This window comes from the organism of the source record quoted next, unplaced genomic scaffold, assembly GCF_019419815.1.
Source record: "Pyrus x bretschneideri cultivar Hongxiangsu unplaced genomic scaffold, Pyrus_bretschneideri_v1 Contig89, whole genome shotgun sequence".
NCBI classification, from domain to species: Eukaryota; Viridiplantae; Streptophyta; class Magnoliopsida; order Rosales; family Rosaceae; genus Pyrus; species Pyrus x bretschneideri.
Window position 1 is genome coordinate 1,410,089 of NW_025999830.1, and position 27,287 is coordinate 1,437,375.

Below are 27,287 nucleotides of genomic sequence, written 5' to 3' on the forward strand. Positions count from 1 at the left end.
TTTAAGTATCGTTCATGCAGATAATGCAGCTTGTATTGCTTAAATGAAAGAAGGATTCATCAAAGGCGATAAAAGTAATCACATATCTCCAATGTTTTTCTGTACATATGGGCTCAGAATGTTAAGGTTATTGAATTCAAACAATTCGTTCAAACGATAATCTGGTAAACCTTTCACTGAATCTCTACCATAGTGTACATTCTAGAAGCTGGTGCATGTTGTCAGATTACCCCGACTTATTAATCAGTTAGATTGAAGTGCGGAATCAAAGGGAGCATTCAGAACACGTGTGTTGTATTCTTTTTCCTTTGACTATGACTTTTTCCATTTGGTTTTCCCTAGCAAGGTTTTACAAGGCATCAAAAGCACACTCAACACTATATCAATGATCCAAGCAAAGTTGTACTCTTTTTCCATTGACTAGGGTTTTTCCTAGTAATTTTTTTCTAACAAGGTTTTAACGAGGCAACTATAACTGATACGTGGGTATCCATGGTGGAGTGTTGTAAATATAAATGTCCCACGCACGTTGCAGAAGCCCTTACTATTCACTTAAGACTTTTACATAGGATAAATAGTTCTCAAGCTTTCACCTTACTATTTGCTACAACATTCTTTGCTTTGTTATTGTCATAGTTGTAAGATTAAGGTTGTTTGTCTCTGCAACTTTTACCCATATAAGGAGTCATATTGTAACTTTGAAGATACATAGAAACAACTTCGTTTTTTTCTTACAACCAACAAAAGATGAGAGCAGAAAGCAGAAATTATACAAATTTCTTTCACTTCTTTCCTTTAGCCTTCATTTCCCTTATCTAACACAAGTAAAGAGAACAAGACAGAGTGATACATAGATCCCATTCTATTTCAATCTCTAGTCTCTCTTTTGCCTATATATAACACATTTCACAAAATTCTATATTCATCGCCTAATTTTACATTTACAAATTTACAAAATAAGAAATGAAAATTTATTGTTGCTATTTATTGTTTTTTTTTTTGGCTGAGTGGGGACCAAACCAGTAATTTACAAATTGAAGTAGGAAAATATGATCTCTTTTTCCTCTAATAAATTAAAAATAAGAAAAACATAATAAAATCGTGGATCCTTCCCACAGTACCACCCAAGGTCACACTCTTGAATACATTTTTGCTCCCAAATGCTTCAGTTTCCCACTACTCTCTCTCTCTCTCTCTCTATGAAATGAAGAACCAGTCTCACGACTACTCTCACTCTTCTTCTTCTTCAACAACCACCACCACTCTCCACTCTCTCTAGCCCTCCTCTCTCTCTGTGCTAACTCCTTCCTACCCATTTTCTCTTAGTCCACAAAAACCCACCCGCCACACGACGTTCTCGGGTCGAGAAAAAACCGGGTCAGGAGGAATCAGGACTTTCGCAACCGAAAAATGGAGAAGAAACAAGGCTTCTTCTCTGCTCTCAAGGACGAGGTGGTTCGGGGTCTCAGCCCCTCGCGGTCGCGGGCCAGCAGCCCGGCTCGGTCCGGGTCGCCCATGACGGGTCTGCTCCGGAGGAAGAAGCAGAACCATCACGGAAATGGGCACGGCGTCCAGCTGGTAGCGCAGCCGGACGCGTTGATTGGGAGATCCGGGAGCCTGAGGCCGGTGATGGAGGGTCCGGATCCTGATGGAGGGGAACTTGGGGATTCGAAGCGGGTCGGGTCGGGCTTGGGCCAGTGGATGCGAGGGCAGCTGTCGCGGACTCCCTCCATGAGCTCCGTCGCGCATAACAACAGCAAGAGGTCTGATCTGAGACTGCTGCTTGGAGTCATGGGTGCTCCTCTCGCCCCCCTCCACGTCAGTACCACCGACCCTTTCCCCCATCTCAGCATCAAGGACACTCCCATCGTCAGTCTCTCTCTCTTTAACATTGTCTCTCTAGCTCTGTTCTAAGTTCATCTGGGGCTTTTGCGCCATTTTCTTTGAACTTTTCTGTCTTAGTTTCTGAGATGGCAACTGCAAAATAACAACAAAATAATTGCTTTCATGCATTTTGTTTGTATGCTGCTGGGGACTGCGGTGGTGGTATTTCGAATTTGTATAAATTTTGACTGCGGCAAAGATTTAAGATTTAAGATTTGGGTTTTGGATTTATTTTACAGAAATGGTTGGATTCTTCTGGCTTTTTTCTCCCAAAAAAAAAAAAAAAACAGTTTGGTTCTTTCTTTGCAATCGGTGTGATTTGCTTCTTACGGTATAGATTTCCACTGATTATTTATTTATTTCTTCATGTTTTGCTTAAATTTGAAGAACATCATTGGAGGGTTACGATTTGCATCCAGAGTCCTTGTTTATTTAATCTTTTGTTTTAAAATTTGGTTTTCTCCAATTTCTTCAATTGTGATTTAGACGTTGGTGATTCTTTTTTTTTTTTTACTTTTTTTAATCTTGGTCTCTCCTTGTTTGGCAAGCGAGAAAGTTAAGTGTGAAAATTAGACACGATGGAATCTTAAGCAGCCGATACATATTGCTGAAAGTTGAGCTCAGCAGGCCAATGGGATTCACTGGCTGGTTGAATTTGTTTTCTTATTTTCCAGATACAGAACAATTATTTATTTATTTATTTTTCCTTCTATCTTACCTGTGTTTTCACATTTTCTCACCAACCTAACATGACAGCTAGTAATTTTATTGTAGAAGATTTTTCTTTAGCTTGTACTTTAGATTCGGATTTGTTGGGAAAAATTACGCTAAAATTGATTCGGCATTGTAGATGTTGGGTTGGTTTTGACGTGTGATATCTTTGCAGGAAACTTCCTCTGCCCAGTACATACTGCAACAGTACACAGCGGCATCTGGTGGGCAGAAGCTGCAGAACTCGATAAAAAATGCTTATGCCATGGGAAAGGTTAGGATGGTTGCTTCTGAGTTTGAAACGGCCACGAAGGTGATGAAGACCAGAAATGCCTCTAGATGTGCCGAGTCAGGTGGGTTTGTGCTCTGGCAGATGAGTCCGGACATGTGGTATGTAGAGCTTGCAGTGGGTGGCAGCAAGGTTCATGCCGGTTGCAATGGGAAGCTTGTCTGGAGGCATACACCGTGGCTTGGTGCTCATACTGCGAAAGGACCAGTGAGACCCTTGCGTCGGGCACTTCAGGTGCAGTTTTATGTGGTTATTGGTGCTTCTTTTCGTTGGCCATGAAATTAGTCATCCAATTCATAAATGTCTTCGCATTTTCCTTTTCAGGGTCTAGATCCAAGATGTACGGCTAGTATGTTTGCCGATGCAAGATGTATAGGAGAGAGGAAGATCAATGGTGAGGATTGCTTCATCCTCAAGCTTTGTGCTGATCCTCAGACTCTGAAGGCCAGGAGTGAAGGCCCTGCCGAGATCATAAGGCATGTGTTGTTTGGTTACTTCAGCCAGAAAACAGGGCTTCTTGTTCATATGGAGGATTCGCATCTGACCCGCATCCAGTCCAATGGTGGCGATGCTGTTTACTGGGAAACCACAATCAATTCATTCCTTGATGATTACAGGCCTGTTGAAGGAATCATGATTGCACACTCAGGGCGTTCTGTGGTAACCCTATTCAGGTTTGGTGAAATGGCAATGAGCCATACCAAAACAAGGATGGAAGAAGCTTGGACAATTGAGGAGGTTGCATTTAATGTTCCAGGTTTGTCAATGGATTGCTTCATTCCCCCAGCTGACTTAAGATCGGGGACAATCAGTGAAGCGAGCGAGCTTCCACATGATGAAAGGGGAAAGGGTGGTGGGATTGCAGTAGCACCACACCGGGCCAAAGTTGCTGCGCTGGAGAAAGATCACAGTGCTAATGTTGATAGCCTGACCTGGAAGATGGAAGTCTAACAAGAAGGGGCTGCACTTAATTAGGGCAATTGTTTATAATGGTAGCGAGTTTAAATCAGCTAACACCTTAGAAGTTTACAAAGTAGGAGTTGCGTCGCGTTTTTTGACGTTGGTTTTATGCCTCTTAATCTGTAAATAGAGCATAATTATTCACAGGGTTCACTTCGGCCTGAATGAATCTTTATACTCTCAGTGCAGAATCCAACAAAGGTGTTGGAGCTCGATTTTTCCAGCTGGGGATAGAGCAAATGGAGGTTTAAGTTTTAGTTTACCTTCAGTGCATGAGGGAAGGTGGCGAAGCTCATCTTTCTACAAATTCAGGAGCGGCGATATTAAGGAGATCGCGGGTTTCTGGCATGGAGTTTGAAGCCTAATGCCAGTAGTTCGATAGTCTTACTGTTTTCAGGTGTGCTAATCGTTGTGGTTGTGTGATTGATGCAGAAGTTGTTTCTAGGGTCTGAAAGGAAAACAGATGGTTTTTTCAAAAGTAGTAGGGATAGAAGGTATGGGGAGAAAAGTTTGTGCTGAGTTTTTGTTTCTTTATTATTAACTGGTGTAACCAAGATATGGGTCTCTAGCTAGTTGTATTTTCTGCAACTTTCTCATTGTCCATCAAGTATTTAATTTTCATGAACATATAGGAATCACCATCCTTCTCTTTCTTGAGTTTCTGCATCAATTCTGCAATTTAAATGCTTTATATTTTTTTTTTATGTCCATCAAGAATTTGTTTTAATGGTGCAAGGCCATTTACTACAGTGAAAGAAAAGTGTTGAGTTCTTTTATGAAGGTGTGAGTTTGAATTCTGTCGGTGATTAATTTAACAAATGTATTGTAAGACAAAAAAAAAAAAAAATTTGTTTTAATGTTCACCTGCTTATTACATGATGGTTTGCTGTTTTTGTTTTAATGTTCACTTTCTTGAGTATTTAGATAAATATATATAACCGGTGATATCTGGTGATATGATATTATCTCCACGGATGGCTTGATCTTTTGATTTCTAGGGTGCTTGACAGCATCTAGGATTTTTGGTGGTCACCTGTGGCATATTATCTTTATGTAATGGTAATCGGAATCAAAATACGAAATTGAATTGTTTTTTTTTGGTAAAAAAAATTGCGGAATTGAATTTTGATTACAGGTTACTCCATTGTTTATCGAATATTAAGGAATAAAAAAGCTAGGGGGATTTATCCAAATTTTGAAATCCAACTCCAAAATTTGAAGAAATTAGATTCTCTACATTTAGGTTGTGTTTGAATTCCAAGTTGTTGGAAGAATCGGATTGAATTTTTTCCTCCTTATTATATCCTTACTTATTTTTAATATTCTAAGATTGCTTTTTGCATTAACCCAACACCGCCAACCGTTATCCAATTTAATATGAAATTCAACAATAATATTAACAATAATTAAAATTAAATTAAATTTCAGTGTGTTTAATATTTGGTGAATTGGGGCATTAACATGTTTTAATTAATTAGTATATAAAATCTGTCAGAAAACTGGTATATAAAATAATTTATTTTAACTAAAGATATTTTAATAATTATATTGGTTTTCATTCTAATTCAACTGAATTAGTAAATAATTTATATAAAATCTATACCAATTTTATTGAAATTTCAAAAACAATTTAATCCTCCTCAATCTAATCCTTTCTATTCAAAAATTACGAACTGATAAAAGTCTTGGGTGCTTGGCACTTTCTTCTTCCCACTGCCCCCAACTGATAAAGATTAAAGAAGGCTTCCACTGGTGTGGGGTCTCTGCAACTTTATCGAGGAATATCAATTTTTTAAGCCTTACTTTGACCGTTGGTCGATCCACACCCAGCAAATCAAACCAAAACACTGAGTGAGCGAAAGAGAGAGAGAGAGAGAGAGAGAGAGAAAGAGAGAGTAAGAAGTTATGCCAGTTGGGTTTGCATCGTTTGCTGCAATCCTTGCTAGAATATGATTACTTCAAGGCACTGGCACTGGGGTAAAATAATAAGTCCTAATTCCATGTGGTTAAAGTCCCTCCAAACCTCCTCACTTTCCTTTTCTGTCTTAATTTCCCTTTGCAGGCATTGTTTTTTTCATTTTGTTACATAGCTTGTCTTTCTGTTTAAGTTTTAAAAAGTAGTTTCTGCTTTTATATGTCAGAGATTTAAGTTCAATTTTTGTTAAAACGAATTCGAACCACATTTAGTACTAGCTCATTGTGAGGTTAATTCTATTTCCACTTTCTTATTATAGATAATATCGTTTGTTAAAAAAAATTAATTCTCATATGTCTTTTTTTACTTTTAAACACTTATTTATTTATTTTTTATTTTTTAATTATTCGATTTAAAGGTCACAAGTAATAACTTTTTCTTTATGGTCGGCAAAATTAGCGTTTTAAATTTTGTATATAAAGATTTAATAGATTTTATAACTGTTAGATTTTACATAAAATTTATACTCATGAGTAGCAGGTTGACAGAATAGACATAAATATGAGGGGAAAAAAAAAGTGTGATCACTTTCCTTAATTGCTTACTTGATTGCCATAGTTTGCGCCACTTGAGTTTGAAGGTTCCACCCAATCATGATGTTTCTGAATGGTCAAAGTCTCCCAATTGATGACAGGAGATATGTGAGGCTTTTTGTTTGAGAATTTTAACAAAAATATTCTGCTACTGTTTATTTTTAAAAAAATTATATTTTTACATTAAAAAATTAATTATGGTACTATTTACTTTACCTTTTATTTTGTATTATCGTTAAAATTCAAATTTTTAAGCTCTTTTTTTTTTTTTGGTTTGTTTGGCATAGTGGAGGAGGAGTACCTATTATCCTTTTCAAGGAGGCAGATTGTCTGCCCTTCTGTTTGGATACATTTTCCATCCCTTCTTATTTGTGCAGTAATAGTTAAGCCACATCAACATTTTATATTCTTATTGTTTTTTGTCTTATTATCCCTACTAAAAAATTAATATAAAATATTGACATCCGTGACTACACAAAATAAGAGGAGATAAGAATGACATCTAAACAGAAAGGTAGACAATCTACCTCCCTTTTCAAGATAGGCTCCATAAACACATAGCATCCGTCAACGTCAATATGCCTATATAGTTTAGAAACCAACGTTAATATGGTTCTTTACCATTTGGTTTTTATCCTTGTTCTATGTCTAAAACAAGTATCTAGCAAAGTAGCAACTTTTGAGTTTTGCACTTGTTCATATGATTGAGTTAGGAGAGAGATGGAGAAAGAAATGGCCTCGTCACCTGGTCAATTTAATAAATGATTGAATAGTAAAACTAGTTGAATGAATAAACTGATATGGGTCAATATGAAAGAAATTGAAACCTCGTGAATCATTTTAAAAATGCTTCAACTTGAGAAACTTGAATGATTTTTCTTGTTGTATGTGTAGTTGAAAAGCATACGAGAAACTTGAATGCTTTCTTTTATTATAATTAAGAGAATCAAACTCTTAACCTAATATAATCCTGACTCATTTTATTGTCCGTGCTCACATGGTGGACTAATCTCAAAAGCAAAACTTACAACACAATTCAATCAAAAAGATACGTGTGATTTTGTAGCAGCTTTTGGAGTATAGGTGTGTATGACATGCAAACCACAAGAAAAACCAACCTATGGGACAAGTACCTAGAGCCTTGAATTCACACTTTCGTTTTTTGGCATTTGGAACTCCCTCTATTTTATCAGCATATGATTCATCTCATCTGTTTGCCTTTATCCCAACTTGGAATTGCGCAGTCAAGAGTAGACTCATATCCACAACCACAACGGAAATTTCCTCACCGAAAAATATTGTTGTTTTTATTAGTTCAAAGTACCGATATTCATTTATAAAGAAATTTAAAATTCGTACAATACAAGGAGTATATGGTGTAAAAAAAACTTTGTTGGGTATTCATTTCCAAGTTACTATAATTTAGGGGATAACTGTAGGACCATCAATAATCTCCAATAGGTAGCAAACATTTAGCCATCCTAAACTCGATCTACTATACATGGGTCACAAATAAGCTATGTGCTTAATTAACTAATTGATTGGGACCATCCAACTAAGTTAGTTGTGGCTAAACCCTAACTAGTCACTCGTCCCTATCTCTATGGATTAGCTTGAACGATCTAATCTGGTAAATCTTCCCACAAAAAACCACAGATGTTACTATTTTTAATCAAATTAAATGTTGTTGTAGGCATAATTTACTAAAATAATTATGGAGGTCATAGAGAGAGGTGCGTCACAGAGAGAGAAAGAGAGAGATGTGTAATTGTGAGGTGTGTATCTTTATTTATAGTAATAGGAAAGGTTAAATCCTTAACCCTAATAGGATTACAACTCTAATAGAATAATATCTAACCCTAGGCAATATTCCAAGATATCCCTAGATACACTAGGATTTACACAATCACATTCCTAATCTAATAGGATTGCAACACTCCCCCTTTGAATGTGTATATACTCAACTAAATGGTGCATCAGGTCTTCCGTGATGAAGTCGTCGACACAATAAGTGAATGCGAGTCTCAAGTCAACGGAAAAATGCATAAAGATAAAACTCACAAAACCTCGCTATGGTAAAACCCAAGGTGGGAGAAAAACTCATAGACTAAGGAGAAAAGTGAGAAGTTGCTTAAGTTAAAATCATACGTCTTTTGGACGCAAGTAGAAGAACTCACAAGGGTATGACCAGCCCAGGATGGGTGCCTCATCAAAACCTAGTTAGGTAGCAAAAACCCAGTGGGAAAAATGCTTCTAATCTTAGGGAAAAAGAGTACATTAAGATCAAGTGAGTATACTTTTGGATACTCCCCCTGAATTTGACAAAACTTCCAAATGAGAACTACAAGCATTTCATATGAATAGTTAGGCATACCAATTCCTCGGACAAGCTTCTGGAAGGTTGACTTAGTGTAGATGCAATATGTCTTAGTGTTGACTTCGTTGATGTATCATGTCTTGGTCGGGTTGATACATACGTCATAATCTTCATGGATCATCATTGGGACTCAACGATGGATGAAAACAGCTCACGTACTTCGAATATGCTCAACAAGAGCTCTTAACCATGTTTCACGTGTGGCGTAGTGAAGTGAGGTGAGTCTTGGAACGATTCGAAGATTTCTCAACTAAGGTCATATCGTGGACCTCCACGACATTGCGATATCCCTAATGGTAAAGACATAACCATTTGGGGATATGCCTTATCCGAGTTTGATAAGTAACCAGCGTCAGCATAACAACAAGGCAATCATTATTCCGAGGATCAAGGGGGTTAGATCTGCTCGGGATGCGTTAAGATTAGCCCAAATTCATAGTACCTTTCAGGGTAACGGAAAAATGTCTTTAATACCAATTCAGTGGTTGCGTGTAGGGACGACACTGTATCTTTACCAATAGATCAACAACGAATGAGATGTCCTATTTAACACAATAAGCTAAGTACAACAAAGCACAAAGTTGAACTCAGATATGGAACTTTGGGTTCCATAACCTCTTCAAGGGTCTCATTTGCATATAGTGTATAGAAGATCATAGGTATACTCAAAGGTAACACCTTCAGGGTATAGTTTAACTGGTAGACCAAAGTACCGTCAGAACAACGCTTGAACTTCAGGTTAAGGCGTAAACGAGTTTTCTAAGATCCTACATCTAAAATTCCGTCCTCAGGTGCAAGACAGTTTTCTCAAGGTTTTCTAGAGTCTTAGTGAGATTCATGTTAATGACGTAAACTGCAACTCTAGCAATTCAGAATATGACTTTAGAGTTTAACATGCAAGGGCATAATTCATCCCTAACTGATCAAATAATCACTTAGACGAGTATACCACATCCACCAGATTGCTTCAATCTGTAAGTGAACGCCTCAAATTAGTTGACAGGGTCTTCCGTGGTTTGGAACTATTTGAGTCAGTCTATGTAATTCTTCAGGAACTTACATGTTAATCTCCGTATCAATATCCCCATGGTGAAACATTAACCAAATTTGTAATGTTGCAGTTAATCATAATGAGTTTGAGAGAAACCTTACACCGTAAGGTGTGCATCATATTGCATTATTTCATTTATCTCATTACGCTTCCTCTCTCTTGTAACACAACAAGATTACCTTGGGCAGTGTAGGAACGATAGGTCCAAAACACACTTTAGTAAGGAATTTAAACCTAGATTGTGATTTCGGTTGTCCAATCAGTTCTACGTTGTCACAAATCAACGAAACCCGGTTTGATATTGTCACTTTTCATTTATGTCGGTAGCTACCATATAAGTAAAAAAATCATCGATGATAATCTCATTCCAATTCCATTATCTCACCCAAACTAGTATACTGGACCAACCTAGGTTGAGGCCTGGTGATGTGCAAGGCGTCAAAACAAACCGTCCTAGTTGTGGTGTGGCTACAGGCTAGCCTGCTTAGCTCAGCGGCACGGTGTGGAGTCATTGCTCAACCACGAAAAAATCCTAGATTTCCCTTCTTCTTCTTTTCAAATTCTATGGTTAAAAACCCTACTTGCTTCTAAATTAATTTCGATGCTTTGACTCCAAAATTCCACATAGCATAATTGCGTATTGCATGAACAAATATATATATTTACACAATATATGAACACATATGCAATTATATAATTGAAAGGAAAATATAAATATAGGGGGTTCATGCATCACGGGGAATGTTTTCATACTTCAAGGTCGTTTCAAATATCTTAATTTGTTTTAAAACAACCTGATTGGCAGAAAACAACTGAGTCTTTGAATTTGTAGAAGTTCCTTTATTGAAAGCTAGAATTGCATCTCTAGTGCATTGTATCACATTCAATAAAGAAAAATTAAATTGAATCAATAGCATGTAGATCAATTCAAAATAATAATAAATTAATCATAAAAAGAATGATTAAAACGTAATACTCTCTTGATTAAAGATCAAACTCCCTTTAGCGCAACGTCGACAGCGTGCTGATAACGTGTTGTAGGCATAATTTACTCAACAATTATGGAGGCCATAGTGAGAGAGGTGCGGCATAGAGAGAGAAATAGAGAGATGTATAATTGTGAGGTGTGTGTTGTATCACCCCATTGTGCCTTTATTTATAGTAGTAGAGAAGGTTAAATCCTTACCCTAATAGGATTACAACTCTAATAGGATAATATCTAACCCAAGAGAATATTCCAAGATATCCCTAGATACACTAGGATTTATATAATCACATTCCTAATCTAATAGGACTGCAACAAATGTTTACACACGCGCGCGCACACACACACACACACACACACACATATATGGCCTTTAAGGGACGAAATTTTCATATTTTTAAAGAAAATAAGGATTAGTTGTAGGGTCCACATCACATTGAACTTTAACGACCTGAACCGTCTATTTTTCAAGTTTGACCTTATAGATCATCCTTACAAAATATTAGCCGAATCGGAAATATTTGAGACATCTAATTGAGTTCAAGGAAATTAATGAACACTTTATTCCATAAGAAATAATGAGATTTCATCGTGATAATTAAATAGGCAAATGATTTCGGACTAAATTGAATTTTGGTAAGGATGATCTATGAATTGATACTTACAAAATAGGCAGTTCGGATCGTTAAAGTTCGACATAGAATGGGCCCTACAATTAGTCAACATTTTTACCCAAAAATGGAGATCCCTTTTAATAAAGTGCCCCGTATATATAAATATGTGTGTGTGTGTGATAGGATCAAGGGACAAATTGTTTTACAAATATTTTTACACATTTTAAGCCTTTAAATTAAACCTTTTTTTTATTTTAGGCAAACAATATTATCTACACTAAAGGAGAGGGGGTGAGCTTAGCCTCACAGTGGGCTAGCAATAATGTGGTTCAAATTCACCTTTGGCGAGAATTGAACCTAAGACCTCTCACTTACATGTGAAGAAGAATATTACTAGACTGTAGTACTAAGTAGCTAAATTAAACATATTTTAAATGGTTAAGATTGCATTGGTTTATTTACTGATTGGAAAAATGAACGAAAATTATTTTTGTCAATAGTGAAAAATTATTACTAGTGTTTCTCTTTGCTCAGTATATCTTAAAAAATTTAACTTCATCAAATATTATACATTTAGTATCAAAGTATGTAGACTTCCCTTTGATCAAATTGAAATATACAACTTAATTTTTCATGTATTGCGTAACTTTTTATATAAGTACATACAATCCTTGTTCTCTAAGGAAACAATAAAGGACACAAATATATCCTTCCTAATAAAGGACTCTAATATTTACACAATATTTACATTCCCTTTTTCCTAAAGATTGACTCACACCAATACTCCCCCTCAAGTTGGTGCATAGATGTCACAAATGCCCACTTGATAAGTGAGTCACTAAAATTCCTACTATGCACGGCTTGAGTAAGAACATCCACAAGTTGCTCTTCCGAGTTTATGAACAGTATTGACACAATCTTCTTCTCAAGCCTTTCTTTAATAAATTGCCGATCAACCTCAACATGCTTCGTTCTGTCCTATTGTACTGGATTCTCTGCCATTTCCCTCGCAGACTTATTATCACAATACAATTTCATCACCTCTTTTGCTTGAACCTGATATCCCAAAGCAGCTTTGCAACCAAAGAACTCACATACTCCATGCGCCATGCCTCTATTTTCGGCTTCTATAGAAGATCGTGACACCACCTTTTGTTTCTTACTTCTCCAAGTAACTAAATTTCCTCCAACGAACGTAAAATACCCAGATGTAGAATGCCTATCAGTCACATCACCTGCCTAATCAGCATCACTAAGCCCTTCAATCCCCATATGACCGTAATGTTCATACAAAATTATCTCTCTCGGAGCAGACTTTAAATACACTAAAATCCGCATCACCGCAGCCAAATGATCCACACGTGGTGAGTGCATAAATTGACTCACCACACTCATTGCATAGGCAATATATGGACGAATGTGGGCCAAATAAATTAATCTCCCTACCAGTCTCTGATATCTGCCTTTGTCAACCAGATTTTGATCTGAATAAATTCCTAAGTGATGTTTCTCCACAATAGGAGTATCCACAGGTTTACACCCAAGCAAACTTGTTTCCTTTAATAAATCTAGAACAGCTTACGTTGAGATAAGAAAATACCTTTGGATGAGCGAGCAACTTCGACTATAAGAAAATACTTTAAATCTTCCAAATTCTTCATCTCAAACTTGGCAGCAAGGTTGTTGTTGTTTTTTTTTCCCCTCAATTTTACAATCTTAGCTGAATCATCACCTGTTATTATCATATCATCCACATAAATAATCAAGGCTGTCACTTTACTATTTCTCTATTTCACAAACAACGTGTGATCGGAATGACTTTGATAACATCTGTCATGCACGAGGTGATTGCTTAAGTTTATAGAGTGACTTTTGCAATCAACACTCTCGGGTTTTCCTTCCGGCATCATATGCAGGAGGAAAGTCCATATATACTACTTCCTCTAGTTGCCCATGAAGAAAAACATTCTTTACATCAAACTGTTTCAGTGCCTATTCCAAATTTGCAACTAATGAGATAAGAACACGTACCGTATTTATCTTGGCTATTGGAGAAAAAGTTTCCTGATAATCAACACCATACGTTTGAGTATATCCTTTTGCTACCAACCTTGCTTTGTACTTGTCAATTGATTAGTTGGCCTTGTATTTAATTGTAAAAACCCATTGACATCCAACTGGTTTTTTTCCTTTTGGTAGTTCCATTACTTTCCATGTATTATTCTTCTATAATGCCATCATTTTTTCATTCATTAGTTCAACCCATTTTGGATCCTTCAAAGCTTCCTCTACTTGGGTTGGTAATTGACTTTATATTATTCACCCATGCTTGACATTTAGGTGCAAGATTTTTGCATGACACATAATTGGCTATTAGATACTTCACTTTTCCTTCTGGAGAAAACCTGTCAGAAGGTGTACCAGGATTTTGCCTTAGTGGCAACTTATACTACTTACAACATTATTTGGCTTAAGTACATGAGCATCTATGGTACTTACCTCAAGGATATTCAAAAAAGAGTATTGGATGGCACTATCAAGCTAGAGAGAAGGGTGACAAGAAACCAGCACACTCCTCGATAGGGCCTTGCCAATAGTCTGCAACATTCTCGATAGATAGCAACCGAAAGCCTGTAGCAATATCGACAGGAGCTGGCCGAGACACTGCTGCACCAGTTTGATTGGTTTCTTTAACGCCCACTCCCCCTGAAGCACAAATCATGTCTTCTTGTACATCTAACCAACCAAAATCACCAAGATCACCACGAGTGTTCTCCCCTAGTGATCTAAATGTGATGGTAATGGAGTATAAAAATATTCGGATTCCGAAAAAGTAACATCCATCGTCACATACATATATTGAGTTTCAGAATGGTAGCATTTTTACCCTTTCTGTTGTGATGTAAAACCAACAAAGACACATTGGAGGGCACACAAATTCAGTTTACTACGATGAGTCTTGTGAATATGAACACAAGCCACACACCAAAAGACCCGATGAGTAAAAGTATTGGTAGATACAATGGGAACATGTTCAGTCAACGCTTAGAGAAGTGTACGAAATTCCACAACCCGAGATGGTATGCAATTAATCACATAAACCGTATAGGTATAGATGCACTCATAAGCAATGCATGAGTGGTTTCCAAAATATGATGGTTCTTTCTCTCAGCACCTATTTTGATGCGGGGTATGAGGCCACGTTGTTTCATGGAGAATTCCTTGATCCCGAAGAAAACCAAACAACTCAGAATTAATATATTCACCTCCATTATCATAGTGGAGAACTTTAATAACGAAGGAATATTGTTTTGTAATCATCTGAAAGAAAGAACAAAACACCATACTAACATCACTTTTATTTTTCAACACATATATCCAAGCTATACCGATGCAATCATCAATGAATGTAACAAACCATCTAATTTTGGAAAGAGTACTAACAGGAGAAGGCCCTCATACATCTGAATGCACAAGATCAAACATAACCAATCTTTTAATCATATTAGGAGAGAACAAAACACGATGGCTCTTAGCAAGAATATACACTTCACAATGTAAGTCTGATTCTTTTATTTGATGAAATAAACTAGGCAACATACACCTTAAATAACCAAACGAAGCTTGTCCTAATTGACGATGCAATAACCAAACTTCTTGCATATTACTGGTACGAGATGCTCGAACTAAATTAGCTTTGCCAGGAATGACGTCATCCACATAATACAACCCCTCTCTCTTAGTGCCACGCCCAATTATCTCCTTGGTTTGAATATCTCAAAGTAAACAAAAGAGTGGATACATAAGTACAACACGGTTCAATTGCTCAGTAACATGAGGTATAGATAATGAATGATGAGACAACGATGGAACAAGTAAGTATTGGTGAAGAGAAATAAACAGTGTGAGGCCCACAGTGCCAGCCTTAGTAACCTGGGCAGTGGTGCCATTAGCCATCATTATACACTTTCGATGAGTCATTGTCATAGATGTAAACAAATTTTTACTAAATGCATTATGATTTGTTGCCTCAGAGTCCAGAATCCAACTTGTATGATGCTCAATGTTGGAGGCTAAAAAAACATATCCCATAATACCTGCATTGGACAATGATTCACTAGGATTAGTCATAGTTAACAAGGTTTGACTCGGATCTCCAGGGGTGGGCATGGTCTCCTTAGTACTAGGTGCAACAATAGCTATAGATGCACAGCTCCCACTTGCTCCATTAGCGTCTCACTCCTTTGCATGCATTTTTTTTCTTCAATTCGGGGAACCATTCAAGAACTCTATACTTTTGAAAACAGGTAACTTCAGTATGATGGGTTTGACCACAGAAAGTACACATCAAATCATCTTTATTTTTTTGGGTAAAAGGATGAGAAGTTGCCGATGAAGATGAGACATACGGCAGGCCAACAGAGGGTAGTCATGATACCATGGCCAATGATGGTGTCAGGATTGCACCTTGGCTACCTATATTACTTCCTCCCATCATGGTAGCATGGCGTTGTGTTTCATGCCTAACAACATAAAACACCTCATCGACAGATGGTAAGAGTTGAGTTCTCAAAATATTACTATGTACCTTATCAAATATGTCATCAAGTCCCGCTAAGAAAGCATAAACATGGTCCAATTGGATTTCTTCTCGGAGCATCTTCAAGTCAATAGCACACTCTATCTTGATTGGTCTTCTTTGATACAGTTTTTGCTAGACAACTTTGAGATTGGCATAGTACACGCCAATAAGACACCCTCCTTGACAAGGTCGAAACTACTTTACCTTTAACTCATAAATCTAAGAGATATCAGAACCATCATAATACGTTTGACCAACCTTTTCCTATACTTCCTTAGCGATACGAAGATGGATGAAAAAATGCATGATGGTAGGATCCATGGAATTAATAAACCATCCTCTCACAATTGCATTCCCAGTTTCCCATGTTTCATACTTAACACTGTCTTCCTTGGGTTCCTTGATATTTCCTGTCACAAATCCCTTTTTACCACACCCAGCAATATGCATCTCTAATACTTTAGATCAATGGATAGTTTGATCCATTGAGTTTTACGATATCCGTACGCTTGAAGCATCGTTCTGTATCACTACGGGACTCAAAACTAAATTGTTGGTTGTTGCACGTGAACCACCCTCCAACTTCAGCCTTGAGCTTTCTTCAATATTTGCCATCACAACAACGCAGCCAAGCACGCAGCACAGCAACACAATCCCGCTGCTTTGGCTTCTGTAGAAACGCAGCGAGGAACAAAAAACCACAAGTTTTGAATACAGCAGCAACAACACGATTAAAAAATTGTTTCTTTGGTTTAGGGTTACGACTAGGCTTGGATGCCAAATAGAAATATACGGCTTAATTTTCATGTATTGCATAACTTTGTATATAAGTACATACAATCCCTTCTCTAAGGAAACAATAAAGGACACAAATATATCCTTCCTAATAAAGAACACAAATATATCCTTCCTAATAAATGACTGTAATATTTACACAATATTTACATTCCTTTTTTCTTAAAGATTGACTCACGCCAATTTGCAAGTGGCGGCTTCCCTCGAGCAAAAAAAATATATATGGGCATTGTTGACCTAAACATAGGTGAAGGTCATTAGTTTGATTTGGAACGTTTTGGTGCTATTTTCATTCATGGTGGTGGTGCCAGTAATTCCTCCATTTCACCCCAATTCCAAAACGTGTTTTAAAAAAGTTTTGTACACATATCAAGCTAGTTCATTTTTCAAGCTTAGGGTTTAATGCTTATTATATTGGCGCCTTGGCGGTGGTGTTAAATTAATTCACAAGGGAGAGATCCACTAATTTGTCCCAGTAGAGTTCTATTTAGTTTGGTGAAACATAGGATTATATAGTTTTGTTCCTTAGAATTAAATATGCCTCCACATTTTTTTATATAGGGAATGGAATCTCATCATTTTTTTTTAATACAAGCTCATATGTTTCCTTCTCCTTTCCTAGGATGTCACTGATATTGTTTACTTACGAAGTTTGACATAAAAAAAAAAAAAAAGGAACATTCACATTCACATTCACAGACACTGAATATTATATATATTTCGATTCCCATTCCAACAACCATGTGCAGAGGAAGGCAGTAGAGCAAGCAATGAAATTGGTGCATAACCCAAGTTTCGATTCTTGAGAAGAGATGGTTTGAAACTTTGACTTCCAAGCCACTTGGATCATCTCTCTATGGAGCTAGGGTTCTTCAATTTCCGAGTTTTAAGAAGTTATATTCGTTTATTTAACACTAAGCACATCTTAATTTCTATTTCTACCGTCTACCTCATGTTTGGGAAGCTAAGAAAACATGCACCTTGCTCATTTCTCAACAATTTTCTCAAAAATGAAACTACTGTCACTTATAAGTTTATATTATCTATAATTCATGAAGTTTTGGTATATCATCAGCTAATCTTCAACACTCTAATTAACCGTAGAATCTTGACATATTTACTTGGGTCTCTCACACTCTGATTGACTTTGATAAAATATGGAATTTCATCCTGCAAGAGAGCAGAGTTTAGGGAGGTGTCCTCAATTTGGATGGCAAGTCGAGCACTTCAATATGATGGAATTAAATAGGTACGTGGGAATTTGTCAATGTGATAAGATTTACTTTAGAAAAATATAATATATATTTTTATATAAAGTTATAAAATATAAAAATAAAAAATCTAAGGTAGTGTCGGCAAAGGAACCTTCTTCCCCTTCTTATTGGAGAAAATAAATGGAGTCGAATCTATGGTAGTGTGTACCAATGCAAATCTGCACTGCAATACCCCAATAAATGTATGCAAATAAGTGTTGATACTCTCTCCATTTCTCTATTGGAGAGACTTTTGAGTCATTCATTATTGTTAGAAAAATCTAATATCTCATCACCCCTACAAAGACATTTAGTGGGCAATCGCGTGCATGCGTAAATATTGCCTGGTCTACTGGGCATTGATTTAGGGTGACATTGGAGTGATTTGGGTAAAGAAAGGATTAGATTCCCAAATTTTATTCAATTTGAAAATTAGAAAGAAAAAAAAAACATGTACAATATTAGTCTATTGACAAGAAATGCTAGGATGAGTTGCTTTCGCTCTAACGAAATTCAGATTACATACTGTCGGTTGTCTAAGAATGCTTTGAATGCAGAGTATCTCAAGTGCATAAATAAATGCTCCTAATCACTTGAGAAACACATACAACGTTATACGAGGAATGATACAATTAGCAAAATACATAATGTATGCATTGACACATATGAGAATGCCTTGAAATGCATACAGAGTACCCGTTAGTAGATAGATATGTCACATCCTGACTTGGGCTCCACCACATATTGGGCTCGACTTTGCCGTAGCAGGCTATTATTCATTTTAGGCCTCGGCTACGCCCTCACGGTTTTGTTTCTGGGAACTCACACGAGAACTTCCCAATAGTGGGTCACCCATCATGGGATTGCTCTTACTCGAATTCGCTTAACTTCGGAGTTTCGATGGAATCCGAAGCCAGTGAGCTCCCAAAAGGTCTCGTGCTATATGGAGGTGGGCATGTACATATAAGGCACATCATTGCCTCTCCGTTGGTCGATGTGGGATGTTACAATCCACCCCCCTTAGGGGCCAGACATCCTCGTTGGCACACTCTCACCACATGGCAGAGTAACTTTGATACCATTCTATCACATCCCAGACCGACTCTGTCGTAGCACGATATTGTCCGCTTTGGACTCCGACGACACCCTCACAGTTTTGTTTCTGGGAACTCACACAAGAACTTTCCAGTTGGTCACCCATCTTGGGATTGCTCTCGCCCGAACTCGCTTAACTTCGGAGTTTCGATGGAACCCGAAGCCAGTGAGCTCTCAAAATGCCTCGTACTAAATGGAAGTAGGTATGTACATATAAGGCACATCACCGCCTTTCCGTTGGTTGATGTGGGAGTTATAACTTTCACGTTAGAAACTTGCTATATATGATATCTACTTATTAAGTGATGAACTATAGAGAAATTCTTAGATGTTTCTAACACCACATCATCATGTATCCAAGCAACTAGAAAATTTGACATGTGTTATATTATGGATGCTAATTAAAATTGTTTTACAGCTGCCACTTACTACTACGGTCTAGTATTATTCCTCTTCATTTGTAAATGAGAGGTCTTTGGTTTTATTTTTGCCAAAAATGAGTTCGAACCATATTATTGCTAGCCCATTAGATCATCCCCAATGGGAGCTTTATCCTCCTTGAGGCTATCACATTTGTTAGCTCTAACAAAATATTTCATCCCAATGGGCCGGAAAATGGAGCTACATACACTAAATGGGTTAGCAACTTCAATCCTTGGGTAGTAAAAAGTTAGGCTACATCAAGCCCAAAAAAAGGAGGGGGACCCACACCAAATTGAGGGTCCAATCTTGTTTTTTGTTTGTTTTTAATTTAGAAATGGGTGAGCCCATTTGTAATTCCAAAACATGATTTCAAGGTTTTATTTTTCAACCATTTAGGATATTAGGGTTTTATTTTCAACCATTTGTGTTTGATTAAGAAAACATATACAAAGAACGACTATTTTTTGTGTGATTGATTAGAAAAAAAATGTAGTACTTTGTGCTTAATTTTGTAGATTGAAAAATTCACCAAAAAGTGATGAAATTTAACATTGGTAGTTTAGAGACCTAAACCGAAAATATAAACAAATAACATAACTAAATTGTGATAAGATAATCCAATCCAATGGTTGTTATGAAATGAAATTTTGTTTGATTTCGGAGAATGTGTCAATCAGAGAACTAAACCAACGGATGAGATCGAGAAAAGATAAATCAAATCCAATGGTTGTTATGAAATGAAATCTTAGCTTGTCTGATTTCATAGAAACAAACCAACGGATGAGATTGAGACAAGAGAGCCTACAACAGTGCATAAGTGATGAAATCTAGCTTTATCAAAATTTGAATTTTTTTTAGGTTAAAAAGTTCATAAATTAAAATTTAAGATAACACGTCAAAAAATCAAGTTAAGAAAAGTTAAAACAAAAATAAATTTATCGCATAATCAAATTACTACATGAATAAAATATATAATCTCATATAGAGCCCAGAAGATATATAGCCCATTATTGGGAGATTTTTTTTTTTAGAGCCTCAAAGATTCTTCGGAGCTCTAATTGGGCTATATCCGCCACTTTCTAGCCCTATATAGAGCCTCTCATTGGGGATGCTCTTATGAGGATAAGCTCACCTCTTACTTGGTCTAGACTATATCGTTTGTTAAAAAAAAAAAAAAAAATTGTTTTGCATAAAAAAAAATGGTATTCCATTTTTATCCTCTCAAATATATAAAAATAAATAAAAATTGAAAACTCAATAAGGAAATTGAAGTATATCCAGCAACCCCCTTTTGTCACTGCCCACCGCCACCTCATTTTCTGCCACAGCTACCGCACCTCTCTTTTGTCCATGAACGTTAATCTATTATACAAAACTAAGTGCTGCACTATTTTGGGAGGAGACCCTAGCAATTGGTTGAATCAGATATATACTAAAACTCCTTGACTGCGATTCTGATTTTGATTTCCAGTTCTTGGTCCTCATTTATTCCAAGGTTTGAAAAACCGCATGATATTATGCAAATCACGCGATATCTCGCGTTGCAAAAATGTTTTTTTCTTGTGACGTAGCGCAAAAATATAATGAGATTTCTTGCGAAAAGATTTTTGTTAATGTTTAAGCAGTTAGTTATAAGGGTAAAGTTGTCAATTTATTAACAGAATTTTGACTGAAGGGGTTATATGAAAATGAATTAAAACCTAAATGAATGTTCGTGTAATGTCTCAAACGTGAGAGAATTTTATGAAAACTCAATAAATTCAGGAGATGTTAGCGTAATTAACTCAGACTTTCTACTAACAATTAAAACAATCACTAAATTATAGTGCTAATGGGAGAGTTTGTTATCGATTTGGATTTGAATCATTTTGGAGACTACAAAAAAGCACTACTTGAGAGCACTTTTGAACCCTAACTCTTAACAGCAAATCCATGTTTTAGTCCATTAATCCAGAAAGGCATAAAGCCTTCCGGCCCAGCACAAGGACACGAGCTCAGTTGAAGGCCTTTCTCATTTCTTCGAAAAGAAGTCCAAGTTTCATATTACATATTTGTATGGCAAATTGAGACTTTTAGTAGCTTGCAAATTGTAATTAAGTTTGAATACTTAATTACACTACTCTGATCACGTGACCCCAAACCTAATACTTCCTACAAAAGGACTTCCAGTCAAGGCATTAATCTCTTAGGCTTTTGTTTGGTGTCTAATATTGGAAATGATTAGATAACTCTCCAGTACAATGTAACTTGAATAAAACAATAGATGCCAACTTCCAAATTGTGTCCGAGACTCCAAGTTCAGAGAGATTAGTTATGAGGAAAACTTCTCCCCTCCAAATCTCCACAACAATAGTAGGTTTGGAAGAGTGAAGTTTTCTTCATGACTAATCTCTCTTCTACCTCCAACTTGAACAAAATTTGAAAGTTGACATCCACTTCTCTATTCAAGATACATTGTACTAGATAGTTATTCAATTCATTTCGATTCCAAATACCAAACGAGACGAACCGAATCATTATAATCTAACGACTAAAAGCTCTGCAATCTAAATATATCCCAAAGCACAATAGAATGTTCGACTAGGAATAACTAGTTAGCAAAAGTAAAAGATAAAGCATTGAAGAAAATATATGTATGTGTGTGTGTGCGTGTGTGTGTGTGTGTTAAAACTGCTAATGATCTCAATACAAAACAAAAACCCCTCTCAATAGTGACATCAAAACAAAGCTCCCCTCAAAAATCTCCCAAAGAATTCAACAGAATTGTAATGTGTATAGTTCAAATACAAGTGGTGATCAAGTCCCCATTCAAACCTGGGCTAACAATATTAACATATCAAAAGAAGAAGAAATAACCACAGATATGGTAGAAGAGATCAAATACAAAAAGAAGGCCTGCAGGCAGAGAGAGTGATCATCTCCTCATCTAAAGCATCAAGCTGAGGAGTGCCCACCCAAACACGAAGTTCCCTACCATCTTCTGCATCGACCACATCTTCTCAACTCCACTCTGCATATTAAATAAAATTAATTTTGTCAAAATTCATAAGACAAAATATCTAAAACGCGAGCATCCAACTTAATACCAATTGACAATAGAAGAGAGAGACACAAAATTACTTGGCAACTAAAGCAAAGCTTGCTTTTCTTTTTAACGTGGGACAACTATCGAAGATATAGTTAGTTCAATTGAACGTTTTATTAATCATCGCTTATGTCTGGTGAATCGTTTTTTGTCATTCGTGCTAGTTAGATAAACAATAAATTTAACAAACATAAAAAAAAAAAAAAAAAACCTGACAATCACCCAATTCAAAATGCAATGATCAATACTGTTTGGTTAGTAATAAAAATGATTTGGAAACTTTGAGTTTTAATGACAATGACAAAATAAAGGATAAAATGAATAGTATTAAGATTGACCTTTTAGTATAAAAATGTGATTTTCCGTTAAAGTAAATAATACCTAAAGCTTTTCGTTAAAGTTCCCTTATTTTTTCCATGTCGAAAAAATTTGATTGTTGATGATTGGGTGGTTGTTGGTTGGGAATCCGAATGTCGAGAGAGTCGAGAAGGGGATGTGCCGCTCAACCACAACCACTGCCGAGACAGGGTGGAGACAAGGAGAGAGTTGAAAGGACGATTTCGGGTGGCGTTCCTCTTGGGCGGTGCAGTTGGCGGCGAGGAAGGGGGTGATGGAGCCGCGGAGGGAGAGGTTGGTGATGGAGTCTAGGAGAGCTTGTAAATGTGGCTGGGGAGATAAGGAAGAAAGAAGAGGGAGAAATAAAGGAAGGAAGAAGGGGAGATAAGGAAGATGCGGGCCAGGGGAAGGAATTGGGCTTCAAGTTCGGCTTTGGGCCTAAAATTGTTAATGGTCTTGAAATTGAGCTTCAAAAATGAATACCCAATACAAATAAATAAATCAAATCAGTATATATTCAATTCGATTCGGTTTGGTTCGTTTCACTTCGATTTTGAATCATTGAAATGAAAACCGAACCAAAAAATTTTGATTGGGTTTGATTTTTTTTTAAGTTCGGTTTTTTACGACTTCAATTTGGTATTCAGTCCTTTTTCCTTTTTGTTTTCGAACCCACTCATAACCATCACACCTCAATTTAGAGATTATAGATGGGATTTTGAATTAGGGATTTGGGCGGATGAACTGAAAAAAATCGAAGAGAAGGAAAAATTAGATGTGACATTCTAATCAATTTGGTCTTGTTCATTATTATAGCCTTGGGCATGGAGATGTTGTGGGTTAGTGTTGGGTTCGCCTTTGTTGGGGAGGAGATGAGAAGAATTAGGAGTCAGCAGCGGACGGATCAGCTCAGATTTTACCTCAACCCATTAGTCGATCAAGGGGTGTTGGTTTGACAATCATCCAAACCATTGCCAGGAAAATAGGTTGACCAAAAAAGAAACTCAAGTGGTAGATAATTGACATATGCGGACAGGTTAAGTTGTAATGTGTTGTTAATGTTGAAAACCAACTTCAACTGCTCCCTTCAACGGGTGGGCAGGTAATGCCCCTTGTTTCAATTTTTAAGACTGTAAAACTAACCCGGTTTAACTTGTCACGATTTGGGTCGGTCGGTTTTGGCGGGTGACCCATGAAAAGTGCTCACCCCTACCGAAGAATAACTTAGTTTGGGTGGAGAAGAAAAGTCAGAGGAAGAGGCTGAAGGCACTTTTACTTGTTGCCAATGACTGCATGCAGTGGCTCATAGGGTTGAATCGGTGTATGTTTAGTAAATGTTGGTTTATGAGATCAAGAGAGCAGAGAAGGGGTGCGTGTTCATGAAGGATATCAATCAAAATGATGAAACGTGAGGGGAAACAGGGCTGCAGGTCTACTGTCCCAATTTTGGTGTCTCATTTATGTCTCATTCTTATTTGATTGACATGTGTCCATTCTAGTAACTCGAAACTAACATTGTTAACTTTTATTATATTAAAATAAAAAACTAACATAAAATAAAAGATACAAAAACCCAAAAATTCCTAAGTCAACATCTTTTTCCCCTCCTACTCCCTCTTCACCACTGGAACCGTGATGACGATCTTTTCACTTTTTGGTTTTGGGGCTTTCGCTTTCTTGGTTTTAGCACTTTATTCCCTACATTCTCTCATCTAGAACGAACCAATCAAATCTAGCAATGGAAAACCCTAATGTTTTCTTTGAAATGACGATCGAAAACCAACTGGTCGACCGTATCATGATGGAGCATTTCGCTTACACCACCCCTTACACCACCAAAAACTTTGGGGCTCTCTGCATAGGAGAGAAAGGCATCAGTTGCGCTGACAAGACCATACACTACAAAGGATCTGCCTTCCACTATGGTATCCCTAGGCTCATGTGCTAGGGAGGCAGTTTCTTCACCGGAAAATGGCACCGGAGATGACTCGATCTACGATGCCAAGTTCGCTAACGAACACCAGACCTGAAATCTTGTCCATGGCCAATGCCAGTCCTAGAATGCTAAAAGATCAAAACCCCATCACCGCTCTAGTGGTGACGAGATAGTAAAAGGGGAAGGTTTTGGATCCGCTTCGAACCTTAATGTCTGGAGCCTCCTCATCCACAAATATGGGCCGCTGATTGGTGTGCAAGTCAAATTAGGGTCATTGGTTGTGTTTGGTGGCCAGGAATATGAATTAAAGGAAACCGTTGGATTCAATTTGTGTAGCCCAGATTAATGGATGGGGAGGCTCCGAATATTAAGGTCCGGAGCGGATCTAAATCCGAAGGGGAATATGATAATGAGATGGAATTTCTAGGTTTTTCATCATTTATTTTATGTTTAGTTTGTTTATTTTAATATAGTAAAAGTTAACAATGTTAGTTTTGAGTTAATAGAATGGACACATGTCAATCATATAAGGAGACATAAACGAGACACCAAAATTGGGATAGCATATCCATAACTGGAAAACAAGGCTTTTTATGGTTTATTATTATTTTACAAAAAAGTAGAAGACTTAACAAAGTTAACCACTATTAATTGAATAAAACAAGATACGAGGTTGGGCAGAGGAAGGTTGGGCACAGTAGATCAGAGCCCTGGCACTAAACCGTTGACTGGACTTGTGTTGCCACGTGGTAGCAACACATAGTCCTATTAGAAACATTTAAAGTCAAACTATCGGCTGATGTTAGAAAGATCCCACGATTTTTAAACAATACGCCATTTGGATAATCAACTTGAGACATGTTAAATTTTATTTTTATAGCTAATGTGGTAAAATAATAATTTGTAAGTATCTTATTACAGTTGAAATATCAAATTAAAATGTTTTTTTAATTATTTAGAAAATCAAGTAGGCGAAAATATGTGGTCTTAACATTAAAATAAAACCAAAAAAAAAAAAAAATGGAACATTGCTTTCAAATTTGGTGGTAACGTGAAGAATGTCAATTTATATAAAATTTGGCTCTAAAAAAAAACCAAAAAAAAAAAAAAAAAATCAGAAAAACACTTTTTTGTCAAAATAGTGCACATGTAAGAGAGATTTGTCAACTTAACCGGCACACGAGGTGGTACATCATGTGTCATTATACAAATTGTAGAATATATGTATTAAAAGGTTAATAAGTTAAAAAATAAAATTTTCTATCATTTACGTAAAAACACGTGATGTATCTTCTCATGTGCTTTTGGAATTTGAGAAGCTTTTAAAAATTTCTCCGCACTTAGAATTTTAACTTTTGCATTTTGAGATGCTTTGAGAAATGTAAACAAACTGGAATGGGACTGAACGCTCACATCCGTACGGCAGCGTACGTTAGAGAATGACCATTGTCTCTAAAATGGAAAGTAAATAAAAGCGCGAAAAGTACCTGATCATCTGACGATGATGGTCCCGGAGCACCGGCCTCCAGGGTCGGCGTAGGAGCTCCGACTGGTGGCGCCGGTGGTCCTGGGGCCAGTGCGAGCGGAGAAGGCGCCAAGGCTGGAGATGTCACGGCGGGAGCTGGAGCTGGTACCTGAGCTGGAGGAGACGCAAGAGGGGCCGGTGGTGGTGTTGCTGGTGGCGGAGTGGCTGGTGGTGGAGTGGCCGGTGGTGGAGTTGCAGGTGGAGGAGTGGTGGGTGGGGGGGTCGCTGGAGGTGGAGTTGCGGGTGGAGGAGAGCTGACTGGAGGCGGGGTGGCCGGCGGGGGTGCAGAGACAGGGGGAGGAGTTGATGGAGGTGGAGACGTGGTAACTGGGGGCGGTGAGGTGGCAACGGGAGGCGGAGCTGACGTGGGAGGAGGGGTGGCGGTGGGAGGTGGAGTGCTGGCGGGAGGAGAGGGTGGTGGCTGGTTGTTGGGTGTAGCGGGGGGAGCAGGAGTGGTGGTGGGTGAGGTGGCGGGGGGAGATTGGCCTCCGACACCGGCGAAGACAATGCAGATAAAACCTAGGAAGAACAGACTCTTGCGATCCATATCTGACCTCTCTGTGTGATTAAGAGAGAGAGAGAGAGAGTGAGTCGACTCGGTCGAGTTATGCAGTTTTGGGTTTAGAGTGAGAGAGACACAGGGCAATTGGAACTGGTTAAATAGGCCCTTCTCGTTATTAGCATGAGCAACTATTAGCTGGTTCGAGCCTCCGTTGGCTTAATTGCAACCTTAAGGGGGGATTTATATCCACGCGGTGCTGCCAAACGCATCTGGACCGTTAGATCTGGGTGTTTTGGGTGCGTTTTACGTTTTTTACATTTTTCAGCCCTTCCGGTTTCGGTTGGTTGAGGTAAAAACAGAGGCACTCAAGTCTCGT

The 27,287-nt window shown here is 37.6% G+C and overlaps 2 protein-coding genes across 3 annotated transcripts; one reads left to right on the forward strand and one right to left on the reverse strand.

Moving 5' to 3' along the window:
* The first annotated feature begins 1,143 nt into the window (after positions 1–1,143).
* LOC103967366 lies at positions 1,144–4,491 on the forward strand. Of its 2 annotated transcripts, XM_048576306.1 has the most exons (4): positions 1,144–1,869; positions 2,771–3,118; positions 3,209–3,876; positions 4,029–4,491. In XM_048576306.1, the coding sequence occupies exons 1-3, from the start codon at positions 1,411–1,413 to the stop codon at positions 3,833–3,835; spliced, it is 1,434 nt and encodes a 477-aa protein (XP_048432263.1). In that variant the 5' UTR covers positions 1,144–1,410; the 3' UTR covers positions 3,836–3,876; positions 4,029–4,491. The 2 variants fall into 2 exon arrangements, with proteins under 2 accessions (XP_048432263.1, XP_009378893.2); XM_009380618.3 differs by having other exon boundaries at positions 1,145–1,869; positions 3,209–4,491.
* Positions 4,492–22,239: 17,748 nt separating this feature from the next.
* Positions 22,240–27,116, reverse strand: LOC103937506 (classical arabinogalactan protein 9-like). The gene is made up of 2 exons (XM_048576296.1): positions 26,372–27,116; positions 22,240–22,537 (listed from the first exon to the last, which is right to left on the reverse strand). The coding sequence occupies exons 1-2, from the start codon at positions 26,954–26,956 to the stop codon at positions 22,454–22,456; spliced, it is 669 nt and encodes a 222-aa protein (XP_048432253.1). The 5' UTR covers positions 26,957–27,116; the 3' UTR covers positions 22,240–22,453.
* Positions 27,117–27,287: the final 171 nt, after the last annotated feature.